This window comes from Culex pipiens, chromosome 2 (assembly GCF_016801865.2).
Source record: "Culex pipiens pallens isolate TS chromosome 2, TS_CPP_V2, whole genome shotgun sequence".
In the NCBI taxonomy this organism is placed as follows: Eukaryota; Metazoa; Arthropoda; class Insecta; order Diptera; family Culicidae; genus Culex; species Culex pipiens.
The window spans coordinates 104,703,039-104,728,644 of NC_068938.1; the positions used below are offsets into that span (position 1 = coordinate 104,703,039).

At 42.9% G+C, this 25,606-nt stretch overlaps 1 protein-coding gene across 3 annotated transcripts; it reads right to left on the minus strand.

The window, feature by feature from the left end:
* Positions 1-2,529: 2,529 nt before the first annotated feature.
* Positions 2,530-25,606, minus strand: LOC120428265 (inositol-trisphosphate 3-kinase A). Of its 3 annotated transcripts, none has more exons than XM_039593262.2 (4): positions 24,734-25,606; positions 14,938-15,024; positions 5,144-5,244; positions 2,530-3,393 (listed from the first exon to the last, which is right to left on the minus strand). In XM_039593262.2, the coding sequence occupies exons 1-4, from the start codon at positions 24,884-24,886 to the stop codon at positions 2,583-2,585; spliced, it is 1,152 nt and encodes a 383-aa protein (XP_039449196.1). In that variant the 5' UTR covers positions 24,887-25,606; the 3' UTR covers positions 2,530-2,582. The 3 variants fall into 3 exon arrangements, with proteins under 3 accessions (XP_039449196.1, XP_039449202.1, XP_039449207.1); XM_039593268.2 differs by lacking the exon at positions 24,734-25,606 and adding an exon at positions 15,275-15,436; XM_039593273.2 differs by lacking the exons at positions 14,938-15,024; positions 24,734-25,606 and adding an exon at positions 10,146-10,707.

The following is a 25,606-nucleotide window of genomic DNA, read 5'->3' on the forward strand; positions in this document are numbered from 1 at the left end:
TCTTTTCCAAACTAGACAGTTTTATTCGAGCATTGAAGAGCTTTATAAAGTTTTTATTAGGTACACAATAAAATTATAATGTCTTATGATACTCTTAATTTATACTCTGGCTAACCTCCTAAAGTAGTCCATTTTAGCTTTATTGCTGATTTAACACTTATTTAACACAGCATGTGGGACTTAAAGGCATCTCGCATACATTTTCTCAGGAATTCTACATAACTTCTCCAAAACTACAATAAAACTAAAATTGTTACTTGGGAGTCTAATAGGTATACCATAAAAACGTGCTTTTACCTTATTAAGGGGTTACATACATTTAGAGAATTTCAAAATTTCATATTACAGAAAATTCACTAAATTCACTAAAAAGACTATTTTCAATAACTTCTGAAAGAGACGATTTAAGTTCACAACTTTGCCATGCGCAAAGCGAATTGTCAAACGTTGTGAACGTTTTTCTCTAAACACCGAGTTGATTTACGGGTGCCACGATATCTCGAGATGGGATGGACCAAATTGGCTGAAATTTGGGGTGAAGACTCCCAAGACATATCCCATGTGCATGCCCGATATTGAAATTACTATTTAAAAAAAATTACAAAAAATCAAAAACTGTCGATTTTTTATATGAAAAACATAAAAATATTTTTATCTTTTTTTTTAAAATTAAGTTTTTGAAAATCGGGCTTCGTCATGCACACAGGACCAGTTTAACGAGTCTTCACCAAAATTTTGAGCCGATTTGGTCAAATCAGTGTTGAGATATCGTGGCACCCGTTTTTTGAAACTGCTAACTTAAAATAGCTATCTTCATATTTATTTTGTTAATAGATGAAAATGTACATTTTAATGCTCTGCAAAAAGATTTCAAAAAATTTAAGCGTGTGCTCATACCAACTTCTGACATTTTTGCCGATTTACATGTATGAAACCCCTTAAGCAGTTTGTTCTATTCAGTTTGTCTATTTTTCCAGGTTCGGTGATAAAGTGAGGCGTGTTTGTTCCTCAACTCAGTTAACCCGTGTTGTTTACAATTTTCGAGGAAAGATTTGTCTGATCATGCCTTCCGTGGGATGGAAAAGTATATATCGTCGGTTCGAACTCCGGAGTGGAAGGAAGACAGGTTGTAAAAGAGGTTTGGATTCAAGTCTTCGAACGCCTAGAGCCGAGTAGGAATCTTGCCAAGATCAAGTTGTTTAGCAATTGCTAATCAGACATTAATAACATCCATATCAGTAGTTATGCTCTCGACTGTTACTCTACAATTTTGGGTTTGGTTTTTTAGAATCCTTGAAAAAGGCAATAAATTTGCCGAAACGTCGGAAATTGAAACAATACATTGTTTTCACTGCTATATGACTGAAAGCCGAAAAACCAAACCCAAAATAACATCCATATCAAAATGTTTAATCGAGATGGTAGAATTAGTTGTTTATAGAATAGCAAAGCTCAAAAACAGAAAGATGTTCTAAGAATAACAAGAAAATAAAAAGGTTTTGAGATTGAAAGAAACAAATCAATAACATAAAAATCAACTTTCGTTACTTTCTTGTTTTTTTGAGTTCCTCTTTTTTTGTTTGCCTCTGTTATTTAAACAACTAATCAGCCGTTCTACGCATAATTGTCCCATGTCATTTTGGGCGATTTTGACTTTTTGCCATTCAAGTGCTAACTGGGTCGATTAGAAACACTTAGGGCGAATAGGAACCCACGGGACAATTATGCGTAGAAACACAGAAAACGGTCGAAAAATTTCAATCGCATTTTTCTCAGTTGCACTTTTTTGAACATGGGACAATTATGCGTAGAACGGCAGTAATCATAATGTTGTATATTTTTTAGAATAAGACTTTAGAAATGGGTTGTGATATTCTTGCGGAGTTGCATTAAACTTTGGATTACAGATTAAATATTTTCTTTATTGATCACATCATTCGATTGATGCTCGTAGCTTATAAAATGTTTATTTATATCAACTTATATTTTTCTTCAGCATAGCTATAAATTAAACATATTTCATAAAAAAGCTCATACATTCTCTCTTTCTCTGCTTCATAGGTATAGTATAGACATGACTCGAACATAATAAACATAGCTATATAAAAAATTGTGTCGAAAACAGTCGTTTCTATGCGATTAAACGAACTTTCAATAAATTCCTGCTTTCATAATGATTGGCATATTCCGAGGAGCTTCGACATTTTCACGACTCAATCGTTTTGCTGCCTTTTCCAATATGGAAAAACAGACGTCTAGTAAAATGGCGGTTTGGATTAAGTGTGTGTGCGTGTGTGATTTGAGGGAATCTCGTCTCTCCACGCGTTAAGTAATCGTATTCTGTTAAGTGTTTTCTGTGTGTCGATAATCTTACAAATAATTTATGCTTTATTCTTGTTTTGCGTTTAAAACCTACATGAGAAAACGTTTGCTTGGCATTAGCTTCTAGTGTTTTAAAAATCTATTTATTGGCGATCGCCGCGCGTTTCCGGCTCAGCCAATAAGCTCAGTCTTTCCGCTTCTTCTGGGTTTTCACTCTCGCTCTCTCTCTAGCTGACTAGCGCCGTTTTTGCTGACTGACACTACCGTCGGTTCGTCTGCAGCGACCGGTACACGTCGTCGAGGGTTCGAATGAGCTCGTCAAAGCCGTACAGCAGACCCTCCTCGCAGTTTCCGAGGGCCCAACGCCGTCGGTGATCCACGCGGACATCGGCCGGAAGGGGCAGAGCTTTGGCAAAGTCGATCAACCAAACGCCGACCTTGTGATCGTCGTACACGATGAAGATGCTGCTACCGACCACCTGGTGGCGCTGGAAGAACTCGGACTTTTCGATCAGCGATCGCATCTGGCGCAGTCTTTTCAGCATGTCCTTGACGACGGACTTCCGGCGGTTGACAAAGTGCGCGATCGTACCCGCGATCTCGTGGCTCGTCTTGACCGTTTTCATGTCCGTCACGGGCGAACTGCCGCGCATCTTGAGCGCCTCTATCCGGAAGCCCTTCTCCTGGGACGAGGACATGTTCTCGCGGAACAGCATGTACCGCAGCTTGGTGATGGCCTTCCGCTGATGTTCCTCCGGCGTCGGTGCACTCGGATCGACGGCGACCATCTTCCGGTACAGATCTTCGCGCAGGGTCGTGTTCGAGACCTCGTTCTCCGAGAACGTCCGGAAGCCCACCTTGATGTCCATCACGTTCGGATCGACAAAGCCGTGCAGCAGATCTTGCAGCTCGATAAAGTGCTCGCCGTCGGGGGTTTGGTGCACGCCGAGGAACTTGGGTCCGACCTTGGCCGCGTGCGAGTCCAGCGTGAGCAGGCGATAGGCGAGCACTTCGGCGTCCGCCGGACCGGTGACGCGCTTGCGGACGATGCCGTTCGCAACTGGAGCGATGCTGGAAAACGAGAGAGAAAGAGGAAAAGAATATTGTTATTTTTTATTTTAGTTGAAATGAAGCGCTGTGACGCAAATGTATGCCGCTTATCGATGTCGCGTTGTTCGTGGAAGTCGAGCAATGTTCTTCAAAAACAGGGAGAGGGTCAGCAAATGAATCATGAATGAGTGAGTACTGAAGTATTATTTTTCTACGCAATTCTAGACATTGTTCTAGAAAAAATTGTGAGGTCTGTTTAGGTCAAGCACGTTTTAGTCGATTTTTGCAAACTTTGTTTTCTATTGCGTATTAAAATTGGATGAGAAAAACATCATCATTTTTGCGCAGCTGAAAGCATGAGAATAGAAAGTAACAAAACATATTTGCTTGAAATTTTATGAATTAGCAAAATCTAAACATAAAAATATGCACCCCCGCTGCAAAGGCTTATGAACTAATCTCAGTTGAAAGGTTCTCCAAATTTCTGATTTGCAAATGTAACATCCTGTAGCAGAACTGTTAAATTCTAGTAAAACTCTAATTGAAAAGTCAAAGTCATTTCTATTAATTTTTAAATTACGAGTAGTTTAAGTGAGTCTGAAACATTAAATATCTTAAAGGGACCATCCATAAACCACGTGGACACTTTTTTGGGAATCTCGAACCCCCTCCCCCCTCGAGGACAATTGTCCATACAAAAAAAAAATTTTTTTGAATGGAGCGTGGACAATCGCCATATAAAAGTGTCCACGTGGTTTGTGGATGGTCCCAAACCAATTAATTGATTTTCAAAAAGCTTTAGAAAGAAGAACTTTCAAATTTTGAGTAAATTATGGGCTTGATAATTTAACTTAAGTAGCTATTAGACTATGGCAAGCAAACCAACTTACACTTTTTTTGTTTGACAGGTTGCCAAACTTGTTTGCGGCAAAGTCACGAACAAAGTCAAATGTATGCAGGCTGACGTTTCTGTAAACAAATGCAGGCAAACTATCAAAAAGTTTGTTTATTTGCAAGTTTGTTTGTTTGTCGTAGTCTAATACGTCCTTTACTTTATGTGATTTTGCCAATTGTAATTTTTTCAGGGGTTATTCATTACTAACATTGTTCTTGTTTCAAGTCAAACTAAGTAGACTGTAGGGGGTAAAATTTAGAATGAAAATCATAAACCAGATTATTTCGTAACAAACATTAATGTTGCGAAATTGACTTTTACTCTACGCTAAAGGATTCATTTTTTGCTTCGGTTTAATATGCAAATGAGTTGAAATATCACCAGCGTTTATCAGCTGGTCGTCTGTCGTCATTCGGTTGGCCGTTGATGTTGAAGGAACAAAAAAAAAAGGCCAGTGGCTCTGATTTATTAATATTAGCCCCCCTCGGCACTAACCGCGGACGTCACTGACCAAAATCACTGAAAGCCACCGGTCAAATCAAGGAAGAGATCCCACCGAGACTATTTCAATCGTCGCGGCCATCCTGCTCATTAGGCATTGAAATTCTAGTTTTATGCAAATTTCCCATCAGCTGACCACATCAGAATCGCGAATCGATCGGGTCGTTCTGACGCAAGATATGCAAATTTCCGCTGGGACGGAGACGGAAAGTGAAACAAATATCTCCGAAACTTGCGAGGCCATGTGCGCGCAAAAATTGAAGTGAGGTTATCGCGCCGGTTCACGTGGTTCTAATCTCAGTCGGTGAAAAGTGTGTCGAAGTCGCGTTTTTGGTAGCCGTCCGAGGTGGGTCGACGAACTTGATGCAAGCTTACCTTTTCGGGTGACCGGAGAGTTGCAGCCAACCGGACGGGATTGCCGGTGCATTACGTTCCAGTAGCACCGGACTGGCGGGTGCACTCAGCTCAAGGGCGTTCTGAAATAAAACAGCGAAAAAAGTGAGGTTAGAACTGTGGTTTCGCTATAAAACTTACAAAAAGCTACCATTTTTTGTATGAAATGTGTCAACTGTTCCCGACAAGATGATCTGCAGTAATAAGCATTCAAGACATTGCAGAGGACTTATCAAAATACGCTTTGCATATCTGGCAACAATTGTTTAACTTTGATTAGATACCGCCATTTGTTTACGCTGATGATAGCGACTTTTATGGCAAAGTGTCAAGGAGTTTCAAAGCCGGAGATAACACCCCAGAACCCCGTCCAAAACCGTCTTATTCGAAAAGTGCTTTTCAATTATCACCGATCTAATGAGAAACGTCACGGTTTTATAGCGTCCGCCATTATGGCGCAAGGTCAAACAACCCGCGGGGGATGATTCAAAACGTCAGTTTTGTTGTTTCCAGCTGCAAACAAAGAAACACCGACCTAACTCTCCCCCGCCGCTAGAAACAAAAACACACGTCGCTTCGCGGGGACCACGTTTTGCAAATTAAACTTCCTGCTTAATGCCGACGGAATGAAATGGCCGGCGCAGATTCATTATGGCTACTGTGTAAAGTGCATGCAAATGCGACGACTTCTGAGGGGTAACTGTTTGTGGGGAGAAAGAGCATCCTACACCGGTTGGATGGCGGATGATTATGGCGATATATTTTAATCAAATGATCGACCAACTAAGAGGGGGGATGTCACTTGCCGTTGGATTGACCTCCGACCGGTTGTACGATTTGTTTGCATTAGAATGTAAATTAGAAGTGATTCACCCCTCGGTTATTATGGGAGAGTGTTCAATCAAATTGCGGTAATCGGTTGTACCTGCTGGTTGGATTAACACTTTGCAAGGTTGTCAAAGTTGATTATTTTGATATCAAAATTTTATAGCATCTATTTATTTAAGTTTCTTATGTACTAATTTCAACGTTTAACGTCTAACGTTTTCAGAATTCACAATATTTTGCATTTTTCTAATATTAAAAGTGTCAAACTAAAACTTTCCAACTAAAAAGTAACAAATTCTCATAAATTCTACAAGTCTGAGTTTTCAAAATTTTTTAGCATTTTCTACAAATTTTCACAAATATCCACAAGTTTTTTTTAAATTTCTACAAGTTTTTTTTGAATTTCTACAAGTTGAAAAAAAAAAACACAAAAAATCTTACTAATTAGCACAAATTCTAACAAATTCCCAGGAATTTCAACAAATTATTACTGATTCTCAAGAGTTCCGAGAAATTCCTATAAATTTACAAATTCCCAAAAATTCTAGTTATATTTTCACAAGTTCCAGCAAATCTATACAAAAATTCTAACAAATTCTTTCACAAATTCCTTCAACTTCTCACAAGTTTTCATAAAAAAAAAATGGAATTTTCTACAAACTGTCACAAATATCCAAAAGTTATCTTAAATTCCCATAAGTTTAACAAAAATAACACAACAAATTCTCATAAGTTTGCACAAATTCCCACGAATTTAAATAAATTCTCGCTTATGTTACACAAGTTCCTACAAATTCTAGCATTTTTTTTACAAGTTCCAGCAAGTTTACAAACAAAATCTAATAAATTTTGTTGAAAATTCCTTTAACTTCTCAAAAAATCTCATAAATTCTGCAAATTCCCATAAGTATTCATATTTTTCACAAATTTTAACTTATATCCACAACAAATTCCAAGACATTCTGGTAAATTTCCAAAAGTTAAAAAAATGTTCACACAAATTCACACAAATTCCAATAAATTTTCACAAAAATGCCCGCACTTCTCACAAATTGCCAAATGTTTCAAAAATTCCCAAGAATTCTAATCAATCTTCCAAAATAGCCTGGAATAAGTTTTGTGAAATTGTCACAAATTTCCACAATTTTTTACAAATTTCCACAAATCGTCGCTGTCGTGCCAACTTATCGCACGTGCATTTTGGGCCAATTCGTGTTAAGAACGCCATTTCATTCAGCTCTCGACGACGTTCACAGATCCTCAAAATTTGATTTCAATCCTAAGCTATTCAATAAAACTGAAAAAAACTCCGTGCATTATTGTCACTCTTGATATGAAAAAAGTTTCAATCCTGTCGCGCTATCTTGACACACCCTGACAATTCATGTAGGTGCAACAACTGGCCAATGGGATTTCAGGTCAGAACGCGTTTGACACACGTACATGCCCGACTACCGTAAACATTTGAATTATAACTCGGTACTCCGGCATCCAAATTCAACCAAACTTCGGGACAATGCACAGAATGGTCAACCAAACAAAACGTGTTTGTTACTGTTTACATTGCGTGCTCTATTTTTTAAATTCAGGGTCAAAAACGGAACGTCGAAATGGCAGGTGCGACAAGATAGCACGACAACTTCTCACGAATTCCTGTAAGTTCCCAACAAATTTCACTAATTTTTGCTAGTTTCCTATTGATTTCCGAAACTAATAAACAACTTTGTTTACCACCCATTCAAATCACCTAGATTTTCCAACTTTCATCGCTCATCTCCCGCCGTTGCGTGTGCGCGGCACTCCGTGCCAGAAGCCCATCCAGATCGCAACGCGATGCGCCGAGACTTGCTGCCATAATGCCAAAGGTCTGTTGATTCAAGATAACATTGAGACACCGCGTCATATCACGGCCGCCGCGGTAGATGAACCCAGAGACAAGTGGAGAAGCAATGCTGGCGACGTTTGGGTAATATGAATGCAACGTTGGGGTCGCGTTTGGTTAGCGTGTAGCGATGACAGCTTTCAGCTGTCACTGTGGCACTTTTGTTGCGAAGTAGGTAAACAATGTTTGCGGTTTAGTTCTTTATGAACAAACCTTTGCGAGACACAGTTTACGCTAGACAATAGCTATTTGTTAGAAAGTTAGCCCTTTACTGTGTGTGCACGTATTAACCGGGTGGCAGCTTGTTTACATGAGTATACATGTGAGTTCAATAAGCGCTAGTACGGGCGACGCCCGGAAAAGTCTCATTAATTCGATCGACACCAACTGGATCTTCACGGTTTGCGGCACGTGGCTTGAAACGTCATCCGCAGGACGACCGTAACGCGATGAAGAACTTAACAAGCTGAAGTTGCAAGTGCACGCTGATGCAATCGCAGCTACAAAGTTCTGCGCCACGTGTTCCGAATCAAGTGGAACGTGTCCAAATTGCGGCAATTGACACGATCGCAGACGATCGTTGAACTTTGAAGTCCGCGCGCCAATTGACAACACGAGATCGCGCGCGCCCGCGGGTCAACTCGGCTGTCAACTCGACGCGTTGCAGCAGGTTCTTCTCGCAGCCATTCGTTCCGATTACGGGGAGTATTTATAGCGTGGCGGAGAAGGTTGCCCGCGATAACACCCTTCGCTCGGCTAATGGAGCCGTTTGCAAATAGGCTGTAGAGTCGGCGGCGTTGATTAAATTTAGCACGCCCTTCTTATCGATCGCCGCCGCCGCTAACGCTAACGTTTAATTAACGATGCGACTAACAATAGCGCGCGCGGCACACGATCGATCAGCGCGGGATTGACGTCAATCCAGCGAGTCGTGGACCTTCCTTCCTGGGGTAGTCTTCAAGTCACGCCCTCTTTCGCGATGTGATCGAGCGTTGCGTTTCTGGAATATTTATAGAACCTTTTGGGGGACGATCGCTCAAACGCTCGTGCTTTTGGACGCGAACTTTCTGCACGTTCGGGCGCTTATCAGCGCGGTTATGCCGAAGGCACGGCTGCATGACCGCGGGGGTCACTTAGCGCCAGAGTCTCACTGTTATCAACTCGCGGTAGACGTCAGCGGTGGTCTAATTTCTCGGTTAGTACCAAAACGTGTTGAAACGTGCCCTTTTGACGTCTATGACGTCGGTCGGCTTGAGCTCTTCACTGATCATGCCCGAAATGGTCCATTAAACGCCCGAGACCATAAAATCGAGCGCTGGGAAAAGAAAACCCGAAACCACCCCCCGCGGAGCGGTTATGACGCAAATGCAGCTCTTTCAAATCGCTCCAGTTTGGCGGAGTTTGAAGAAAGTTTCGCGCGATTACGTGTGCATCCTCTTCTGTTCCAGCAGCAGCCGTAGCAGATTTGATCTGCTGGACGTGAAGGCCGTGGTGCGTATTTATATAGCCCGGTCCATTGACGTCATTGGCATGACCGGCGGGTTGCCGGAGGCGTGGAGTTGGATGCCCTTGTTTCTTGGTGGAGGCCAAGCGCGTGCAGAGTTGGGGAACCGTGCGATTCGTCTACCTGGGCCCCAGCTGACGTGAATGCTGTTTTTGGGCAAACGGTCAGGGGTTCCGAAGTCGGACTCGATAAATTCTAGAACGATCATGTAGAATTTAGTTCGTTGAAGATCTTCGGAGTCTGATCATTCACGACCTGATCATTTGAAGATTTGACCTTTTCGAGACCATTTCTAGATTGAAACATTTAAAGACCTGAACATTTAAAAATCTGAACAATTGAAGATCTGACCATTTGAAGATCTGCATATTTGAACATATGAACATTTTGATATTTGTAGACCTGTAATCGTGAAGATCGTGTACCAAAGTTTAAAAAAAAAATTCAATTGTTTGGATCAAATCCATCAAATCAAATCTCCTGGGCACCTCTGAACCCGCCACCGTCCAAACTGCGTTGAGCAACTTTTCTGACCCAACTGAATGAATAGAGAGAGGCAGTGTTGCTGCTGCGTACGCACATCACGGTCAGCAATGACGTCAATGTGGTCCGCGCCGTATAGCGGGCTTTGCATTTCCATGCTTAATTTTCCGTTCCCACCCCGCGGGCCGCGTCCGCTCACCGCGATCGTAACTGTGCTTTGTACAAGCACGCCGCGATTTGGGCGCCTTAATCTAGGTGTGAGTCACTTGTGGGATGTCGAACCTTACCGGGACTAGGGCTAGCAGCAGCGATCGAGCTTCACGGTAGCGGACACTGTTACACTGAACTCGCGACATTTGGCGCACTTTTCAATGAGGACGAGGATCCTGCGAGGAGTCCACGCCACTACTGACGGTGAGTTCCGGAACGGTCGAGCCTGCAGCCTGCTTCTCGCGTGCAGAACAAAAACTACCTCTTTTGTAGCAGTCATGCACGGACTCCAGCGCGTTCTACCGCGCACCATAGACTTCACCGGGAAGACGCACCACGAGCTTCTGGAGCATTTGAACTACCCCTCGTAACTGATCCAAGCGCCGCGAGTTCCCACGTCAGTCCTGGCCGCAGTCTCGCAAAGCGTTCTATGGCCGTGAGTTCCACACAATTCTACCGCGGCGATCCCCTTCCTCGTCGCCACGATCCCCGCACGTTTTGTCGTCGTGTTTATTATAAAAATTAAGTTCGATTGACGTCAAACGGCGCAGAGTGCGAACGCGTAGTGCGCGAAAAATGTCGCTAACGTTTCTTCGTACGACGGGACGGGAATTTAAAGACCTAAAGCGATTTGAAGCGTTTAGCGGACTTCCTACCTCTGGAAGGCTTCTCCCCCGAAAGGTAGACGCATCGATCCGGGGGTGTGTGAACGGTGTCGGCGACAGTGGGAGGAGTTTTCCCCCTCCGGGGGTTGTGCGCCAATCAGAGCGCACGGATTTTGGTTCCTCCAATCAGTGCTCCAGATTGACAGGAGGTAGTGGGGTTTGTGAAGGACCCTGGTGAATGGCGATCGTGCAGGTTCGGCGATTGATTTTTTTTGGGTTGTAACGTTTCCTTGAATTTGGAAGAATGTTCTGAGAGTTCAAAATGGCGGACGAGATATTGGTTTCTTTGGGGTTAGTTTGGATTTACGTCACATGATTGGCGTTTGAGTCTATTTTTAGAGTATTGATTGACGGTCGTGTTTTCTTATTTTTCTGAATGGTTGCGATTCTTGTCGTTTCTAGTGTTGAAATTAGTCAATCTCAAGTTCGATATTCTTCAAGTCTTAAACACTTCAAAGAACTGAATCTTGAAGTCTTCAGGTTTTGAAGTCTTAAATTGAAGCCTTTAGGTCTTCAAGTCCTCAAATTTTCATAACTTCAACTTTACAATGTCTACAAAAAAATGTACAAAGTCTACAAAGTCTTAAAGTCTAAGTTTTTTTTAAGACTTCCAGTCTCCAAGTCTTCAATTCTAAGTTTTTTTAAGACTTCAAGTCTCCAAATCTTTAAGTCTTCAAGTCTTCTTGTTTTTAAGTCTTCAAGCCTCCAAGTCTTCATGTCTTCAAGTCTCCAAGTCTCCAAGTCTCCAAGTCTCCAAGTCTCCAAGTCTCCAAGTCTCCAAGTCTCCATGTCTCCATGTCTCCAAGTCACCAAGTCTTCAAGTCTCCAAGTCTCCAAGTCTCCAAGTCTTCAAGTCGTAAGTCTTCAAGTCTTCAAGTCTTCAAGTCTTCAAGTCTGCAAGTTTTCAAGTCTTCAAGTCTTCAAGTCTTCAAGACTTCAAGTCTTCAAGTCTTCAAGTCTTCAAATCTTCAAGTCTTCAAGTCTTCAAGTCTTCAAGTCTTCAAGTCTTCAAGTCTTCAAGTTTTCAAGTCTTCAAGTCTTCAAGTCTTCAAGTCTTCAAGTCTTCAAGTCTTCAAGTCTTCAAGTCTTCAAGTCTTCAAGTCTTCAAGTCTTCAAGTCTTCAAGTCTTCAAGTCTTCAAGTCTTCAAGTCTTCAAGTCTTCAAGTCTTCAAGTCTTCAAGTCTTCAAGTCTTCTAGTCTTCAAGTCTTCGAGCCTTCAATTTTTCTTGTTTTTAAGTCTTCAAGCTTCCAAGTCTTCATGTCTTCAAGTCTCCAAGTCTTCAAGCCTCCAAGTCTCCAAGTCTCCAAGTCTCCAAGTCACCAAGTCTTCCTTCAAGTTTTCTTGTTTTTAAGTTTTCAAGTCTCCAAATTCTCCAAGTCTCAAGTCTTCAAGTCTTCAAGTCTTCAAGTCTTCAAGTCTTCAAGTCTTCAAGTCTTCAAGTCTTCAAGTCTTCAAGTCTTCAAGTCTTCAAGTCTTCAAGTCTTCAAGTCTTCAAGTCTTCGAGCCTTCAATTTTTCTTGTTTTTAAGTCTTCAAGCTTCCAAGTCTTCATGTCTTCAAGTCTCCAAGTCTTCAAGCCTCCAAGTCTCCAAGTCTCCAAGTCTTCCTTCAAGTTTTCTTGTTTTTAAGTCTTCAAGTCTCCAAATTCTCCAAGTCTCAAGTCTTCAAGTCTTCAAGTCTTCAAGTCTTCAAGTCTTCAAGTCTTCAAGTCTTCAAGTCTTCAAGTCTTCTAGTCTTCTAGTCTTCAAGTCTTCAAGTCTTAAAAATGTCAGGCCTTCAAGTCTTCATGTCTTCCAGTATTTAGTCTCCAAGTCTTTAAGTCTTCTAGTCTAAAGTTCAAGTCTGCAAGCCTGTAAGTCTTCAAGTCTCCACTTATTCACTTCTTTGAAACCTTACAACACCTTTAAGTCCTCTAGCAATCAAATCATGAAACTCTTCTACTTCTAGAGATCATGTCTTCAAATCTTCAAGTCTTAACAGGTTTGAAACCTTCTAGATTTGTACGTAATCAGCTCTCCAAGTCTCCAAAAAAACTTGGCTGCAGATCCTCTCGAATTTCGGTAGTCCCCCACCTCCCCAGCTACTGACGCATGACGAACCCGCAATCCATCATCCAAATCACCTCTTTACGCCTCGCGTGCCCCACTAGAGTCTCCACTTCTTGCAAAATTACAAACGCGTCCAAGACTCTTGACCACGTCCAAGCTGGTGCCCTCCAGCAGTGACGACAAACGCGCCGCGGCGCCACAGCTGATCGCGCGCAGATTATGCGCGAAAGTTTTTGATCTTCGATCTTTCGGTCATTTGGGCGCGCCGCTTGTCTGTCTGGGCCGGCTGTTTGCGTCAGTTGTGTTTACAAGTTTCGATGATCTTATCCGGTTGACGCTGGTTTCGTTGACAAGTTCATGGAACTTCACAGCGATGACGCGTGATCGTACCTCGTGAAGACTGCACGTGGCTTGTTCACGTACCAGCAGACCAACCTTCCGTGACGTTTACACTTGCCATCGATCACTCGTCCGAAAAGTGTAATTGATTCCAGCTCGGGGTCACCGAGCGCTCGCTTGGTTGAACTTACCGTGAAGCAAAACAATACTGTCGGAAGTTTGCTGATCGCTGCGATCAACGATCTTCTAGCAGGGATCTGACAGGCATGCACTTTCCCGAAGTCACCGCCAGCGGCGCTGTCAATGTTGTTTACGTAGGGTTTTTGAAAAGGTAGTATGAAACAAATTAATTAATTATTATCTAAAAATTAATTAATTTTAAGTTTTAATCATCTTTTGTTTATATATTAAAGTAAATGGCAAGTATAACGTGCAGATTTCCTCATTTATTATTTATTAGACCGATAAACAAAGTTGTACTAGAACAACACGTAACATTAAACTAAAAATTGAATATATTCAGTTTCCTTGAAACAAAATTAGCTTTGTAAGATTCTTCCTGACTGTTGGTTTAAATTCAATTACACTTGTAGAATACTCAGTTAATTAACATTTAAACATAATTCAACAACGAGTTTGAACAACATATTTCGATGATTATTCATTGCATCCTGTTCTAAAATGTGATTTGCTAGTTAATTACACCAACAAAACCGCATTTATAGAAAAAAGAAAGCAAACTGAATAAATGTCAACAGTGACATTGACATAGTCAAACATACGTGTGCTAAATATTAAAGTTCAAATCTGAGATTAAATGTAAATCTTTAAAAAAAAACTAAAATTGCTACGAGTTATTTGAATATTAATTAAAGTTCAAATCTGAAATTAAATGTAAATCGCTTGAAAAAAAAACTTGATGATTAAAAAAAAAAGTTATTATTTTTTGTAATTCATGTGCATACAACATTTTCAAAAACCTCGCTGCAAAAACTTGGTTCGATTTTGACTTCACTCGCTTTGTATGTGGATGACAGTCGTGACGTATCCGTGTCTTCTAGATGTTCTCAAGTGGTCAACATCGGAAGCTCGCGCGCGAACGCGCGCTCACATTTTATTGTACGATAAATTGCGAAATGTCAGCGTATGCATTTTAATTTCTTGCGATGCGATCGCGACAAGGCTAGAGTGGTGGAACTCGGTGTAATCGACACCGTGCGCGGGATGCACAGGTGGACAGGATCAGGGACGATCGCGGCTGATTTACATGGCGATCGATCACTGGACCGGGATTTGTTCTAGAACCGCGCGCGCTCGCCATTTTGGACGCCATCTTGGAATCAGTGACGAATTCCGCAAGTGTTTGTTTTGACTACAAACTCCCCCGCGCAGCACGTTCCGCGGGAACAAAGACAACCCGCTAGCCATCCAGCGAATAATCGCACTCGCTCAGGAATGTGTCGAATTCCGCCTCAGACAAGTGGAGATCTTCGTGGAGGTCGTTTTGACAGCTGCTCACTAGCGCCGCCAAGTGGTCATCTCGCACAACCAGCTTATTAGCTGAACTGTCAAATTACGATCCAAAGTGTCACGTCTAATAATCTGTGACCGAAGAACGGGCCCCTCGTGTATTGACAAACAAATTTGAAGCCCAATTGTGATATCATTGACGAGAGGGTTCGCAGCAAAAAAGAGGCACGATCGCGCGTCTTTCAAAGCAATAAATCATGACTCAAGCTTCGCCTCATCTGGGCTAATGTAGGGAACAGGAACACCGGCAAAAAACCGGGCACCCCGGGCAAATATTGAATACTCACGATTGCGAAAAAGCTGAGCAACGATTTGTTGTTTGGCGCTCCTTGATCCACCAGATATTCAGCGGCCGTTCTATCGGACTCGATGTTCTGCAAAACAAAAAAGAAGAACAAGAAGAGAAGGGAAAAACAGCATTAATAATGTTGTTCTCTGTTCCAGCGGCTGCTCACATAAAGACATTTAACAAGCTCGCTGCCACTAATAAGGAAATATGTAGGAGACTGGATGTTCCAGCGCGCGCGCTGTTTCTGGTTTATGGCCGCATTGTTCCAAAGTTTCGTGCGAAGAAGCAAACCGCGATTCACAAAAACGACCTCCCCGTTTCGGGACGGAACTCACCATGTTCAGCAGCGTCATACTAGCTGGCACACAAGTTTCGACGACCCGCCCTCCGAGGTCGGTCGCGATTAGATAAGGTTAATAGCTGCGTGCGCCAAGTTCCGGTTTTCTCCGACGACGACGTTTTGTGGACGCCCAACTCGAAACTAACTCTGACGTTTGGCTGAAGCAGTCGCAAAAAAGTGTCTATGTTTACATATTTTGCGTCCCGAGTGCCGGGAGATGACGAGAAGTGGGTCACGATTGGTAGCTGAACCACTTGGTTTGTCGGTTAATCAGGCACGTAGCGATCTTCGCGCTGAAGATCACTTGAAACGCACGATCGTTGCACATCTGTTGGTACCTTCGGCCACTCGGGGGATGTAACTTTCACGGCGAGGTCTTGTACAAACACACACAGTCACTGCCGATGTTCGACGCAAAACGTGCGGAGAAAGAACGGGTAGCACGCCCGGATCGTAGTGTGAGTTCGATTTTTGGTTTGCTTTCTACGCTGGTTCTGCTAGTTGGCTTCGCGACTTGTTGCGACCCTAGCGGATGAAGTATGGGGTGATCTTCATGAAGATCACCTCAAAAAAGTTACAGCGGGTCGTAAAGCGATCAGATATCTCGAGCGAAGCACATTGCGCTGTGGAATTCCCTTGTTCAGCGGCGATCGCGCCGTATAACAGTTTGCGTTAGCTTGATTTTGGGTAACTCCGCTGGAATTCAGCCCGGGGAGCTCCCGAATCATTAATGGAGAGGTGATTAACCATCGTGTCATTTGCCCTCATCGGACGCGGCTCGCGTCCAAGCAATTAAACGCTACTACTACTACGCCGTTTGGTTCGGCTTCCGGCGTGACCGCGTCACGAGGTTCATTGTCTGGCTTGATGGATTAGACCTCATCAGTCAGTCAGACTTAGTGATCGGGCGCTCGCTCGCAACATCTTCCGAGGTGTTTCTAAACACTGGTTGATTTGTTGCTGGACGTCGAGTCGTGAGACGTTGATTTCTTGTGGAATCTCCAGGCAGGTGGAATTCCAGGGTCCGTTGATGGCTTCAATGGGGGAAGTCCCGGCAAAGATCATCAACTTATCGTTGAGACCACCAACTTCGGAAGAGTTACGTTGTTGCCAAGCGCCTTCGGCGAACTTTCCGTGAGTCACTTCCGACCGGTGGGGTTCCGCACGACAAACCTGCGTACTCAATTAGACGCTGTGGTACAAATTGGCTTCCCCCGATAGATGGTGGTAATAGCCGGGACACGCGAGTTGCCGTTGTGACGGGCGGGGTTTCTCGTCGATCGCTGATAGCCGCGCGGCGACGCCATCTATTTGGGTTTCACCGCGGCTCAACCGAATCAAAACAGAGCGCGCTCGCGTCCAGCAGCTGATCGGGATCAATCGGCAGCGATCCGCTTGAAACCCGAGCGTGACGTCAATGGGGTGCATACGATCACTTCATGGCTGAAGTGTCATTGGTGTCGCGACGACGACTCGGGTGACGATCAGGTTATGAAATCGATCGCTCCGAAATGCCACCAAGCAGGTGTTCTTGGAAGGTGCGGCCGGTCAGGTGACCGCCACTGGATCCAGATAAATCTGGACGGCGCGCTAAAAATATATCGCATTTGCGAAAAAGTTCATTAGCATCGCGGCGACTTTGGCGTCATTCGCGACTTGGCACCTCGCCTAGACAACTTTTTCGGGGCCACGTCAAATCGATGCGAATTGGATCGGCAAGTATTGGGCAAGTTGTCGCGACATCGGCGTCATTCGCTCGGAAGATTTGCGGTGATGCGTAGGCGTCCGGCATTGTCGCAGCAGCTTTAGAAAGCTATTATTAGACTTTTTGGTCAGATTATCGCGGAAAGTGGGGTAAACCTTCGACGAGAGATTATTTTTGGAACCAGACACCAGTGAACCCAATTACGGGGTTGTAGGCGCCCCCGGCGATAGTTTTCAAAACAGTTCCGACTTGGTTTAGCGCGAGCTGGGGCTTGACCAACAGTTGTCAAAACAAATCAATCGGATTGATTAGCGCGGTGAACGGCGCGCTGTCAGTCGAAACGTGGCTGATTATTGTGAAAGTTGGGTGTGCTGTAATGTCTAGGCGAGCTTGCTTCATTTGATTTGCGTTTTAGGGGTTCTGGATTCGCTCGAAATCTACGTGGCTCTCGGTGGGCTTTGTACTCGTTGGCCTACCATTGGTATTACAGCCTGTTTTAGAGTGTGTGTAAGGTTACACAAGGTCACATTGAGCAGTAATCGTTTCAAGAGTTAAGAACTGAGGTTCTTTGGTAGGTCACATTCTAGGTCATTGGTTATATCATAGGCCATAGGTCATATTTTTTGGTCATCCATGTAATCCTTCAAGTTAAGTTCTTGGACATCTAAGACCATCTGGACCAGGTGTTTACCATGTTTTGACGCCATAGCCGAAAGTTAATGGCTGTCCAGGGGACCCCCGCCCGGTTCTACGTCACAACGCTACACGAAGAACCCATTACGAAACTAATCCCCCAAAGAGTTTCGTCCCCAAACAAAACGTAACACGACCGCTAACAAGCAGCGCAAACAAACGCGACTTTTACGTCAATGTGTCAACTTCAAATGCCAACGATCCGGCCGCTTGGCCACACTCGACTTCTGTTTCGAGTGCTCCCCACTTGACCAAACAATAATATTTGCCGCGACATTCGTCTCGAAAGTGTTCTGCGAGTGTGTGTGTTTTGCTCATAATGTTCATTAGAGTCTGCTATTAATTGACACTTTGGATACAAAAAAGAGAGAAAAATTTAGCAACTTTAGACACACCCTGATTAAATCACACGCTTGACCATCTCCAGCGATTTGCGTCGAAACTGTCAAAACAACTCTCTTCTCGACCATTCCAACCCAAGCTTCTTATCGAATCGGTGCAAACAGCGTCGGCAAACAACCCCGCGAAATTCCTTAATTTTTAGAACACTGCCACTTTCCGGCTGTTGACATTCCAGCCAAAAAAGTTGTTAGTTCACCCGTTTCACACCTTCATGAACCACCCACCACATCGATCGTGACACTCTCTGGAAACGTCTCGCTGTGACGTCAAGCCGCCATCTTGGGACGCCACGAAGTCCGTTTCGCCTTAAAGAAAGTGACAGACATTCCGGCGTGTCAGCCCCCTTAAGAAAGGGGGTCTTCCGCGGAATGCGTCACCACTCGCGTTCGGCGTGTGAAATCCGGAAAGTTTCGCTTCTTCGTTTGTATAAGTGTGTATGTGTGTAGCGGAAGTTTGTATTGAATGTCACCGAAGGATTTCGCTGTGTTTGTGCGGATCGTGATCGATTAAATTGGATTATAGCTCTTTTCCATATTGGTGATTGTGGGGAGTGTGTACCCCTCACGGGGTGATCAATATTCAATGAGCATTTGTTATGGTCGTGATTGTTGTCCACTCCGGAGGGCATGTCGTCACATGTGGTTGTAGTTGTGAGTTGCTAGGCTAATAATAGAACCCCTCCTTGGTCATCTACTGATGTGGTTTGTGAATAATTGGAGTGCCCAAAGCGTTTCAATTAAAGAGCCGTTTAAATGTGTTTTTCGCTTGCGGTGGTGCTTTGAATAGCTTCATCGTACACTAATAGAGCGCTGAATGAATAATTCTTTGTGTTTGCATGATACTTTGTTTATCTACACTTAGTTATCAGAAAGTGTGAGTGTGAGTTGTGAAGTAAGTCGTTCAAAATAACTGAAACAAGAAGATATTAAAAAAAGAGGTGTAATAATGCTTTCATAACCTTATTGCTTCACAAACGAATCAACTATTTTGGTTGACTGTGCTCTTTTATGCTTACTAGAGGAAAACCAGCAAGCTTAGTACAAGAGAGCACAGAGGCATCGAGATACTATCACTATCAAACATTCATTGTTTCTCGCAGCTTCAATTCCGTTATACAGAAAGGATTCGTTAATTCGAATGCTCGCCAAATTGATTAAATTTTATATGAAAGGCACTGTGAAAGTTAATTTTTAAAGCAGGATTTTAGCCTAACCTCAGTGAGGATGTCAAAAGCACTCAAACATCAATATCAATTGTCTTATTGATGAGCGATTTTTCCGCGATTTCCAAGCACGTGGTTTCGTGATTATGACAGCTGTCAATTGTTACAATCACACTGAAACCCCGATGGTTCGTTGTCAAACTTGTTGTCAAACAAATAGAGTTATCTACGTGCGCATGTATTGCGTGTACGTACACGAAAAAAAGTGAGGTTAAATTTTGTACCAGCCAGCAAAACAAATGGTGTGCTAGTGTGTGTGAGATCGGGCTTAGATAGCTCTATGGGGTCACTTTATAGTTTGAGTCCCTCTTTACGCAGAGCTTACACTTACTGTCAAACGTTTGATTTGAAAGTAAGTGTAAGTTCGGTGTAAAAAATGACAGTTCGTCACTTTTAAGTTTGACTTTGTCAAAACAACGTGGTAAAAACTAAAAAGTGTCAAACGAAAAAGTGACCCTTTTCGTTTGAAAACAACAGAGCGGATTCGCTAATGGAGCATTTCCATTCGAGCAGTTTTTGCTTTTTTCTACATTGTATTTATTTGTACTGTCAAAAACTGCTCGACTACGGGTACTCCATTCGAATTAGGTTTTACGCCGACTCGATTTGGAGGTTAGAAAGGAGTGCACTGTTTACATGGACTTAGCACAGTTCGATGCGGTCGTCGATTTTGTTAGGGGAAATTCGTCGACAATCGACGAAGACCATGTAAACAGTGCACACGAGCTGTCAAATGACGTCACGGTGTAAAACCTAATGGAACTGCATTCGAATGAGCGAATCCAAATTCGCTAATTGGAACGACTGAAAGCTGTCAAAAGTTTGAAACCACGTGTTCGGGAATTGTTGAACAATGGTGTTGAAACGTCAACATCAGTTTGACAACTGGCTTTGACGGTTGAGTGCTTTTGAATTCGAATACATTCGAATTAGCGAGCATTCGAAGTAGCGAAATTCGAATTAATGAATCCGCTTTGAATGGAGCACCCGAATCGAGTGGTAGAAATGACAGTTCTCCCATAAGGAAAAGATTGTAGAAAAAAGAAAAAAACTGCTCGATCGGAAGTGCTCCATTGGTTTCAAACCATCGGGGTTTCAGCGTGATTGGAACAACTGGCAGCTGTCAAAAGCACGAAACCACGTACTTGGAAATCAATGAAAAATCGGTTGAATGGAGCAACCGATTCGAGTGGTAGAAATGACAGTTCTCCCATAAGGAATACATTGTAAAAAAAAGCAAAAACTGCTCGAATGGAAATGCTCCATTGAAAACATAACTTTGATATTGACGTTTGAGATCGTTTGTCTTCCTCACTGAGGTTGGGTTGTAATCCCGCTTTAACTCAAACTTCTGATAAGCCAAAATTAGGTGGCCAATAGAACTACATGCTTTTCCCCTATAGCTGTTTCAAGCAAAGCAATTTCATTACTGTTCGGTTAGTTTATGAGTTCTGAAGATTAAAATAGTAGTTTATGCAACAAGTTGCAAAAAGAGGATTTTTTCAGCACGAGTCGTACATTTATCCAACGAGGTTCACCGAGTTGGATAAATACGAAGAGTGCTGAAAAAATCAAGTTTTGCAACGAGTTCCATACAACATTTTTTGCAATTCCGAAAAACACCCATTGAGTGAAATTTTATGTCAAATTTTCATGTATTTTGTCAATAAATCGTTTGAATCAAAAAAATGTTGAAAAGTGTTACTTTTCGAAACAAGTGCTGAAAAGTTCAACTTTACAGCACCCGTTTGAGTGCTGAAAAGTAGAACTTTTCAGCATTTATTTTGAAAAGTGTTGCTATCGAATCTGTTATTTTTGGTACAGAAAAGTAGGCTATTTCGTCGTTCAAGAATGACAGGAAAAGTAAGTAGTTTCACGACGGAATTGCAAAAAGTAAATTTCCATCGGCAAAACAGCAAAGAAATGTGATGAATCCATTTAACTTGAAGTCTATCAAATGGTGTTGAAAAGTTTGATTTATCGCAAAATTTTCAAGCTCACTCAAATCGCATCCCATTGTGGTAGGTCAAATGGCTAAAATCTTGCGATTAGCGTCAAAAGTTTTGGAGGTGTTCCACCTTGCAGAACTTGTTTTGCTTGTGTTTGATAAATTTGAAATTCAAATTCACAAACCATGGACTTTGGATGTCGTTTTTGTGAGGAATGCTTGTCACGGGACTTGGACGGTTGGAAATTTGATCTTTTCTAACAATTTAAATTGGTAAAGTTTAGAGGTGAATCGCATTCTTGTCGAGTAGAAGATTTTGAGATTTGACAAATTATAGTCAATTTTAAGCGGATATTGGGATAGTCCTCGCCGTTGATTGATGGTTCGAGAATATTTTGGGCTTTCCCAAAATCGACGATGAGTCTAATGCTGGCAGGCTCCAACCAGCTTGAACCGGTTTGAGGAAACCCGACTCGGTGTTTGGTTTTCACTTGACTCAAGTGATTTCACCACAGAAAAATCAACCACGGTGCGGTGCAGTTTCCAGCCTTGACGCTTGTTGGAACAAGCGTTTTTTTAATTTTTTTTTGTTCATAAGTTTGCATTCAAATAATAAATAAAAATGTTTTTTTTTAATCTAAGACATATTTGAAATTATAAATTGTTCATATATTTTAAATTATTTGAAAACTCAACATGCAAACTTATGATTTTTTTTCAACCATGTTAAAAAAATGTTACTAAAGGAAAATATATGAAATTTTTTTTGGCTCTGTTTCAAGTTGATAAATTTGTATGATCTAGAAATTTGTTAATAAAATTACTAGGATTTTTGCAAAAATAAAAGTTCAGATTTGCCGTCGGCAAAATAAAAAAAAACATCATTCAGCATTCATTGGCAAATAAAATCAAAAGAAATCTAAACTTTTTCCACCTTCAAAAGAAAATAACTTAAAAAACGGCTTAAGAAGAAAAAAATGTAATATCTGGCATCCATGTCTCAAGTTATGCTCTCTTAACTAAAACATTATATTTATATTACTTTTCATGGAAGGATGAGCCAAATTTTATGGAATATCATCCAAAACGATTCTGATGTGCATTATAAGGAAGATAGTTATTTGCATCTTTTTAATTATTGCAGATTTGGTATCCTTGTCATGAGATTTCGACACCTCGATGAAAATTTGACTAAATTTGTCACGATCTTATGTTGTAATGATAACGAAAAGAAAGTCTTGTTTTATTTAATAAAAATAACAAATTTAAAGATCTTTCTAGTTGAATTGAAACAATCTGGCATCCCTGCTAAGAGATTTCGATACTTTTGATTAACTGTCATAAGAATTATTAAGAATTAAAAGAATTTATTGGTGAATAATCAAGATACAATCAGTTCTTTTGCAGTTCATAACAGAGTTTTGGAGTTCCTTTCAGCTGTGTGTTGCACCATAATCCATTTTGGAACAATTATTTCTATAACTATGGCACTAACAAGAGCAAGAAAAATTTAAAAAAAACTTGCTAAAATTGCAAAGGAAAGGGGAAAGAAAGAGAAAAAGCTTATAACTACATCACAGTATTTTATCCTTTGTAGATGTGCTTGATCATCAGCTCCCCAAGGGCTAGAAATTGCTCCGCCTTGTTACGGCAGGTCCGAAACCTCGACATCATCTCCCCCGCGAGAGCAAAGAACTCTGGCAGGGTGAAGAGATCTTCCCCGGTGACTTCTTGCTGGGCCGCATTGCCGCTACCGGCAGCGACCACGCTGGCGAACGATCGCCCCCAGCCAGGAGGGAAAGCTGAGTTGTCCGCGGGAACCATACGCTGCCCAGCAGCCGGCACGGTTACGCTCGTACTTCGCTGAGGAGGGTGGGACGCTGCTGCTTTCTTCTTCCTCTTTTCCTGCTCCTCGAGGTAATTTTTTCGTGCACTGCATCCACGGTAGTTGCTGGTATGGTTACCTCCACAGTTGGCACACTTGATGTGCGCCTTGGTTTGCTCTGCCTTGTCCCCCAGTTCCGCCTTGCACGGCAGTGCACACGCCTCAGAGAGGTGTGTTTCACCGCACTTCACACAGCGGGGCGGAAGGTTGCAGTTCCGCGAGCCGTGGCCGAATTTCTGGCAACGGTGGCATTGTGCTGCGTCCGACGGGTTCTTTGAGTAGAACCGCCAGTTTACCCAAAACCCGTCCAACGCCTTAGTTCGTCGCAGGTCTTGAATCTTGACGGTGCCGCGGTCGAAGTACAACAGGTACAGTGTGTGTGTACCTGTGACTGTTGTCTTCCGCGAGAGGACTTTTATGTCACGCGGTGTTATTCCAGCACCCGAGAGGTCCTTCTTGAGGTCGGAGATCGGGCGGTCTTGGTACCCCTGCAAGACGACCTTAACGGCTGTCTTCTGCACGGGGTCGAATGTGTAGAACTTGAAGTTTTTACCCTTCAATTTCTCCACAACCAGGTCGAAGTTCTTGTTGTCAAATGTGTAGACTTGCACTGACGACTTACCGATTTTCAGACAATATCCGAGGCCTTCCAGCAACTCGTCAATATCGTCCACCAACGTGTCCAAAACAAAAATTGGAGGTGGTCTACGTTCCTTTGGAGAATTGTTCGTTTTTGGCGTCGGCACTTTTTTCCGTGCACGACGATCGTCATCGTCGTCGTCGGTAGTGCTGCTACCGTCGGTGTTGTTGTTGTTGTTTTCTTCGTCGTCGCTCAGCATCTGGAACTCGTTCCTGATGGGAATGTTGGCGGATGTTGACGTGTTGGTCGTGGCACCGGAAGTACCGGAACGGGTTCGCACTGGTGATCTTGGAACATATCCGGGATGTAGCAACTTTTTGTCGATGCCTTCTGCGCTCACGCTCCCCTGCGCGATGGCGGTCGACACGGCGTTGGTTTGTTTACCTTTTTGCACACGGCCGGTAGACGAACTTCGCGGGTTTTTCGAGGCCGCACTCGAACTGCCACGGCCACGGCCGGCCTTTGGCATGCTGCAGGAGCAAACTCGCGGGTAATCACGGTAATTTACGGCGAAAAAAATCGAAAAAACGATGGAGCACTGAGCACTTGACTGCTGCTTGCTCTCGTGCTTACACGGAGGTGACTGTCATAACAATACAAGTTTTAAAGATATTGTGACGATAAGTGTTGGCTTGAGTTTGTAAAATTTTCCAGTTAAAACTGGTGTCTTTTTTTGAAACTATTTTGTTGTATTAGGATTCTCAAAGAGGGCTTTGTAATTTGAATGTTTCCATGAGACAATTGAAATCGGCATGCAAGCATATAATCTCGAACCTGTTTCCTACGGGGGCAATATCCGCACTGTCATTCCGCACTTTTACGGCCCCAATAAAAATCGACAATTTGCGTTACAAATTGGTTCTTCGAGGCTCCCCCTTGGAGACACCCAATTGTTTGAAAACCATAAAAACCTTATCTCTCCCCTAACAGAGAAAAAGACCTTGGTCAAAGCTACTCACGCCACGTTTTCCGCCATTTCTGCCGTTGCTGTTGCTGCTGTCCAGGATGAGCATCTTGAGCAGGGCACGCTTGAGGCCTTGGTTGTCCAGGCAGCTCAGTCGAAACTTGTCACTAGTCCAGCCGGCCATTGTGAGGTATATGGACGAAGTCATGCCTCGGGGCCCGGAAACCTTTCCGAGAGAGTGTGTCTGTGTGTGCGCTTTAAGGGGGCACTGCAAATCCACGTGCGTGCGCGGTTAAGGGTCCACTTCAAGACCACATGGTGTTGCACAGGGAAAAATGCCAACCACGCAGAGATTATTATTGTTATTAAAAAACCAGCTACCAGTTTCCTTTTTCAGGGTATCACCAACAGGCACAACCTCGCAGAGGGGTAGTATTAACTTGGTATTTATATTTAACCACGACCGTGTGTACACTTTTCCATTAACCCGCTGCCGAGAGCACTTTGCCCCATTAAGCAGAGCGACACTAATTTACAATTTTGTTGTTTTCTTCACCGCCAGAGTTGGAGATTATGCAAATATTGTTTTCACCGAAGGTGCTCTTTCAATATTTGTTGTGCAATCACACCCACTGAGGCATTCAAGTTTTTTCCCTTCTATTTTCCACTAGCAAAACTTCTAGATTCTTCACCAGATGTCGCACTTATTGATCCAAATCTTCAATCTTCACTTTATAAAATCCACACTGCAACAGGTTGACCGAAAACGGGGGGCTCGTCGCCTAACCGTCGCGCTGTCCAAATCTTCCCGAGATGTCCTTGGATTGTTTTTGAGTTTGCAAGATGGTTCTTGCGTCTAAGAGTTTTTGAGCGAGTTTCGCGATGCGGTGTGATCCGTACGGTGGCTACGAGCAGACTAAAGCTTGCG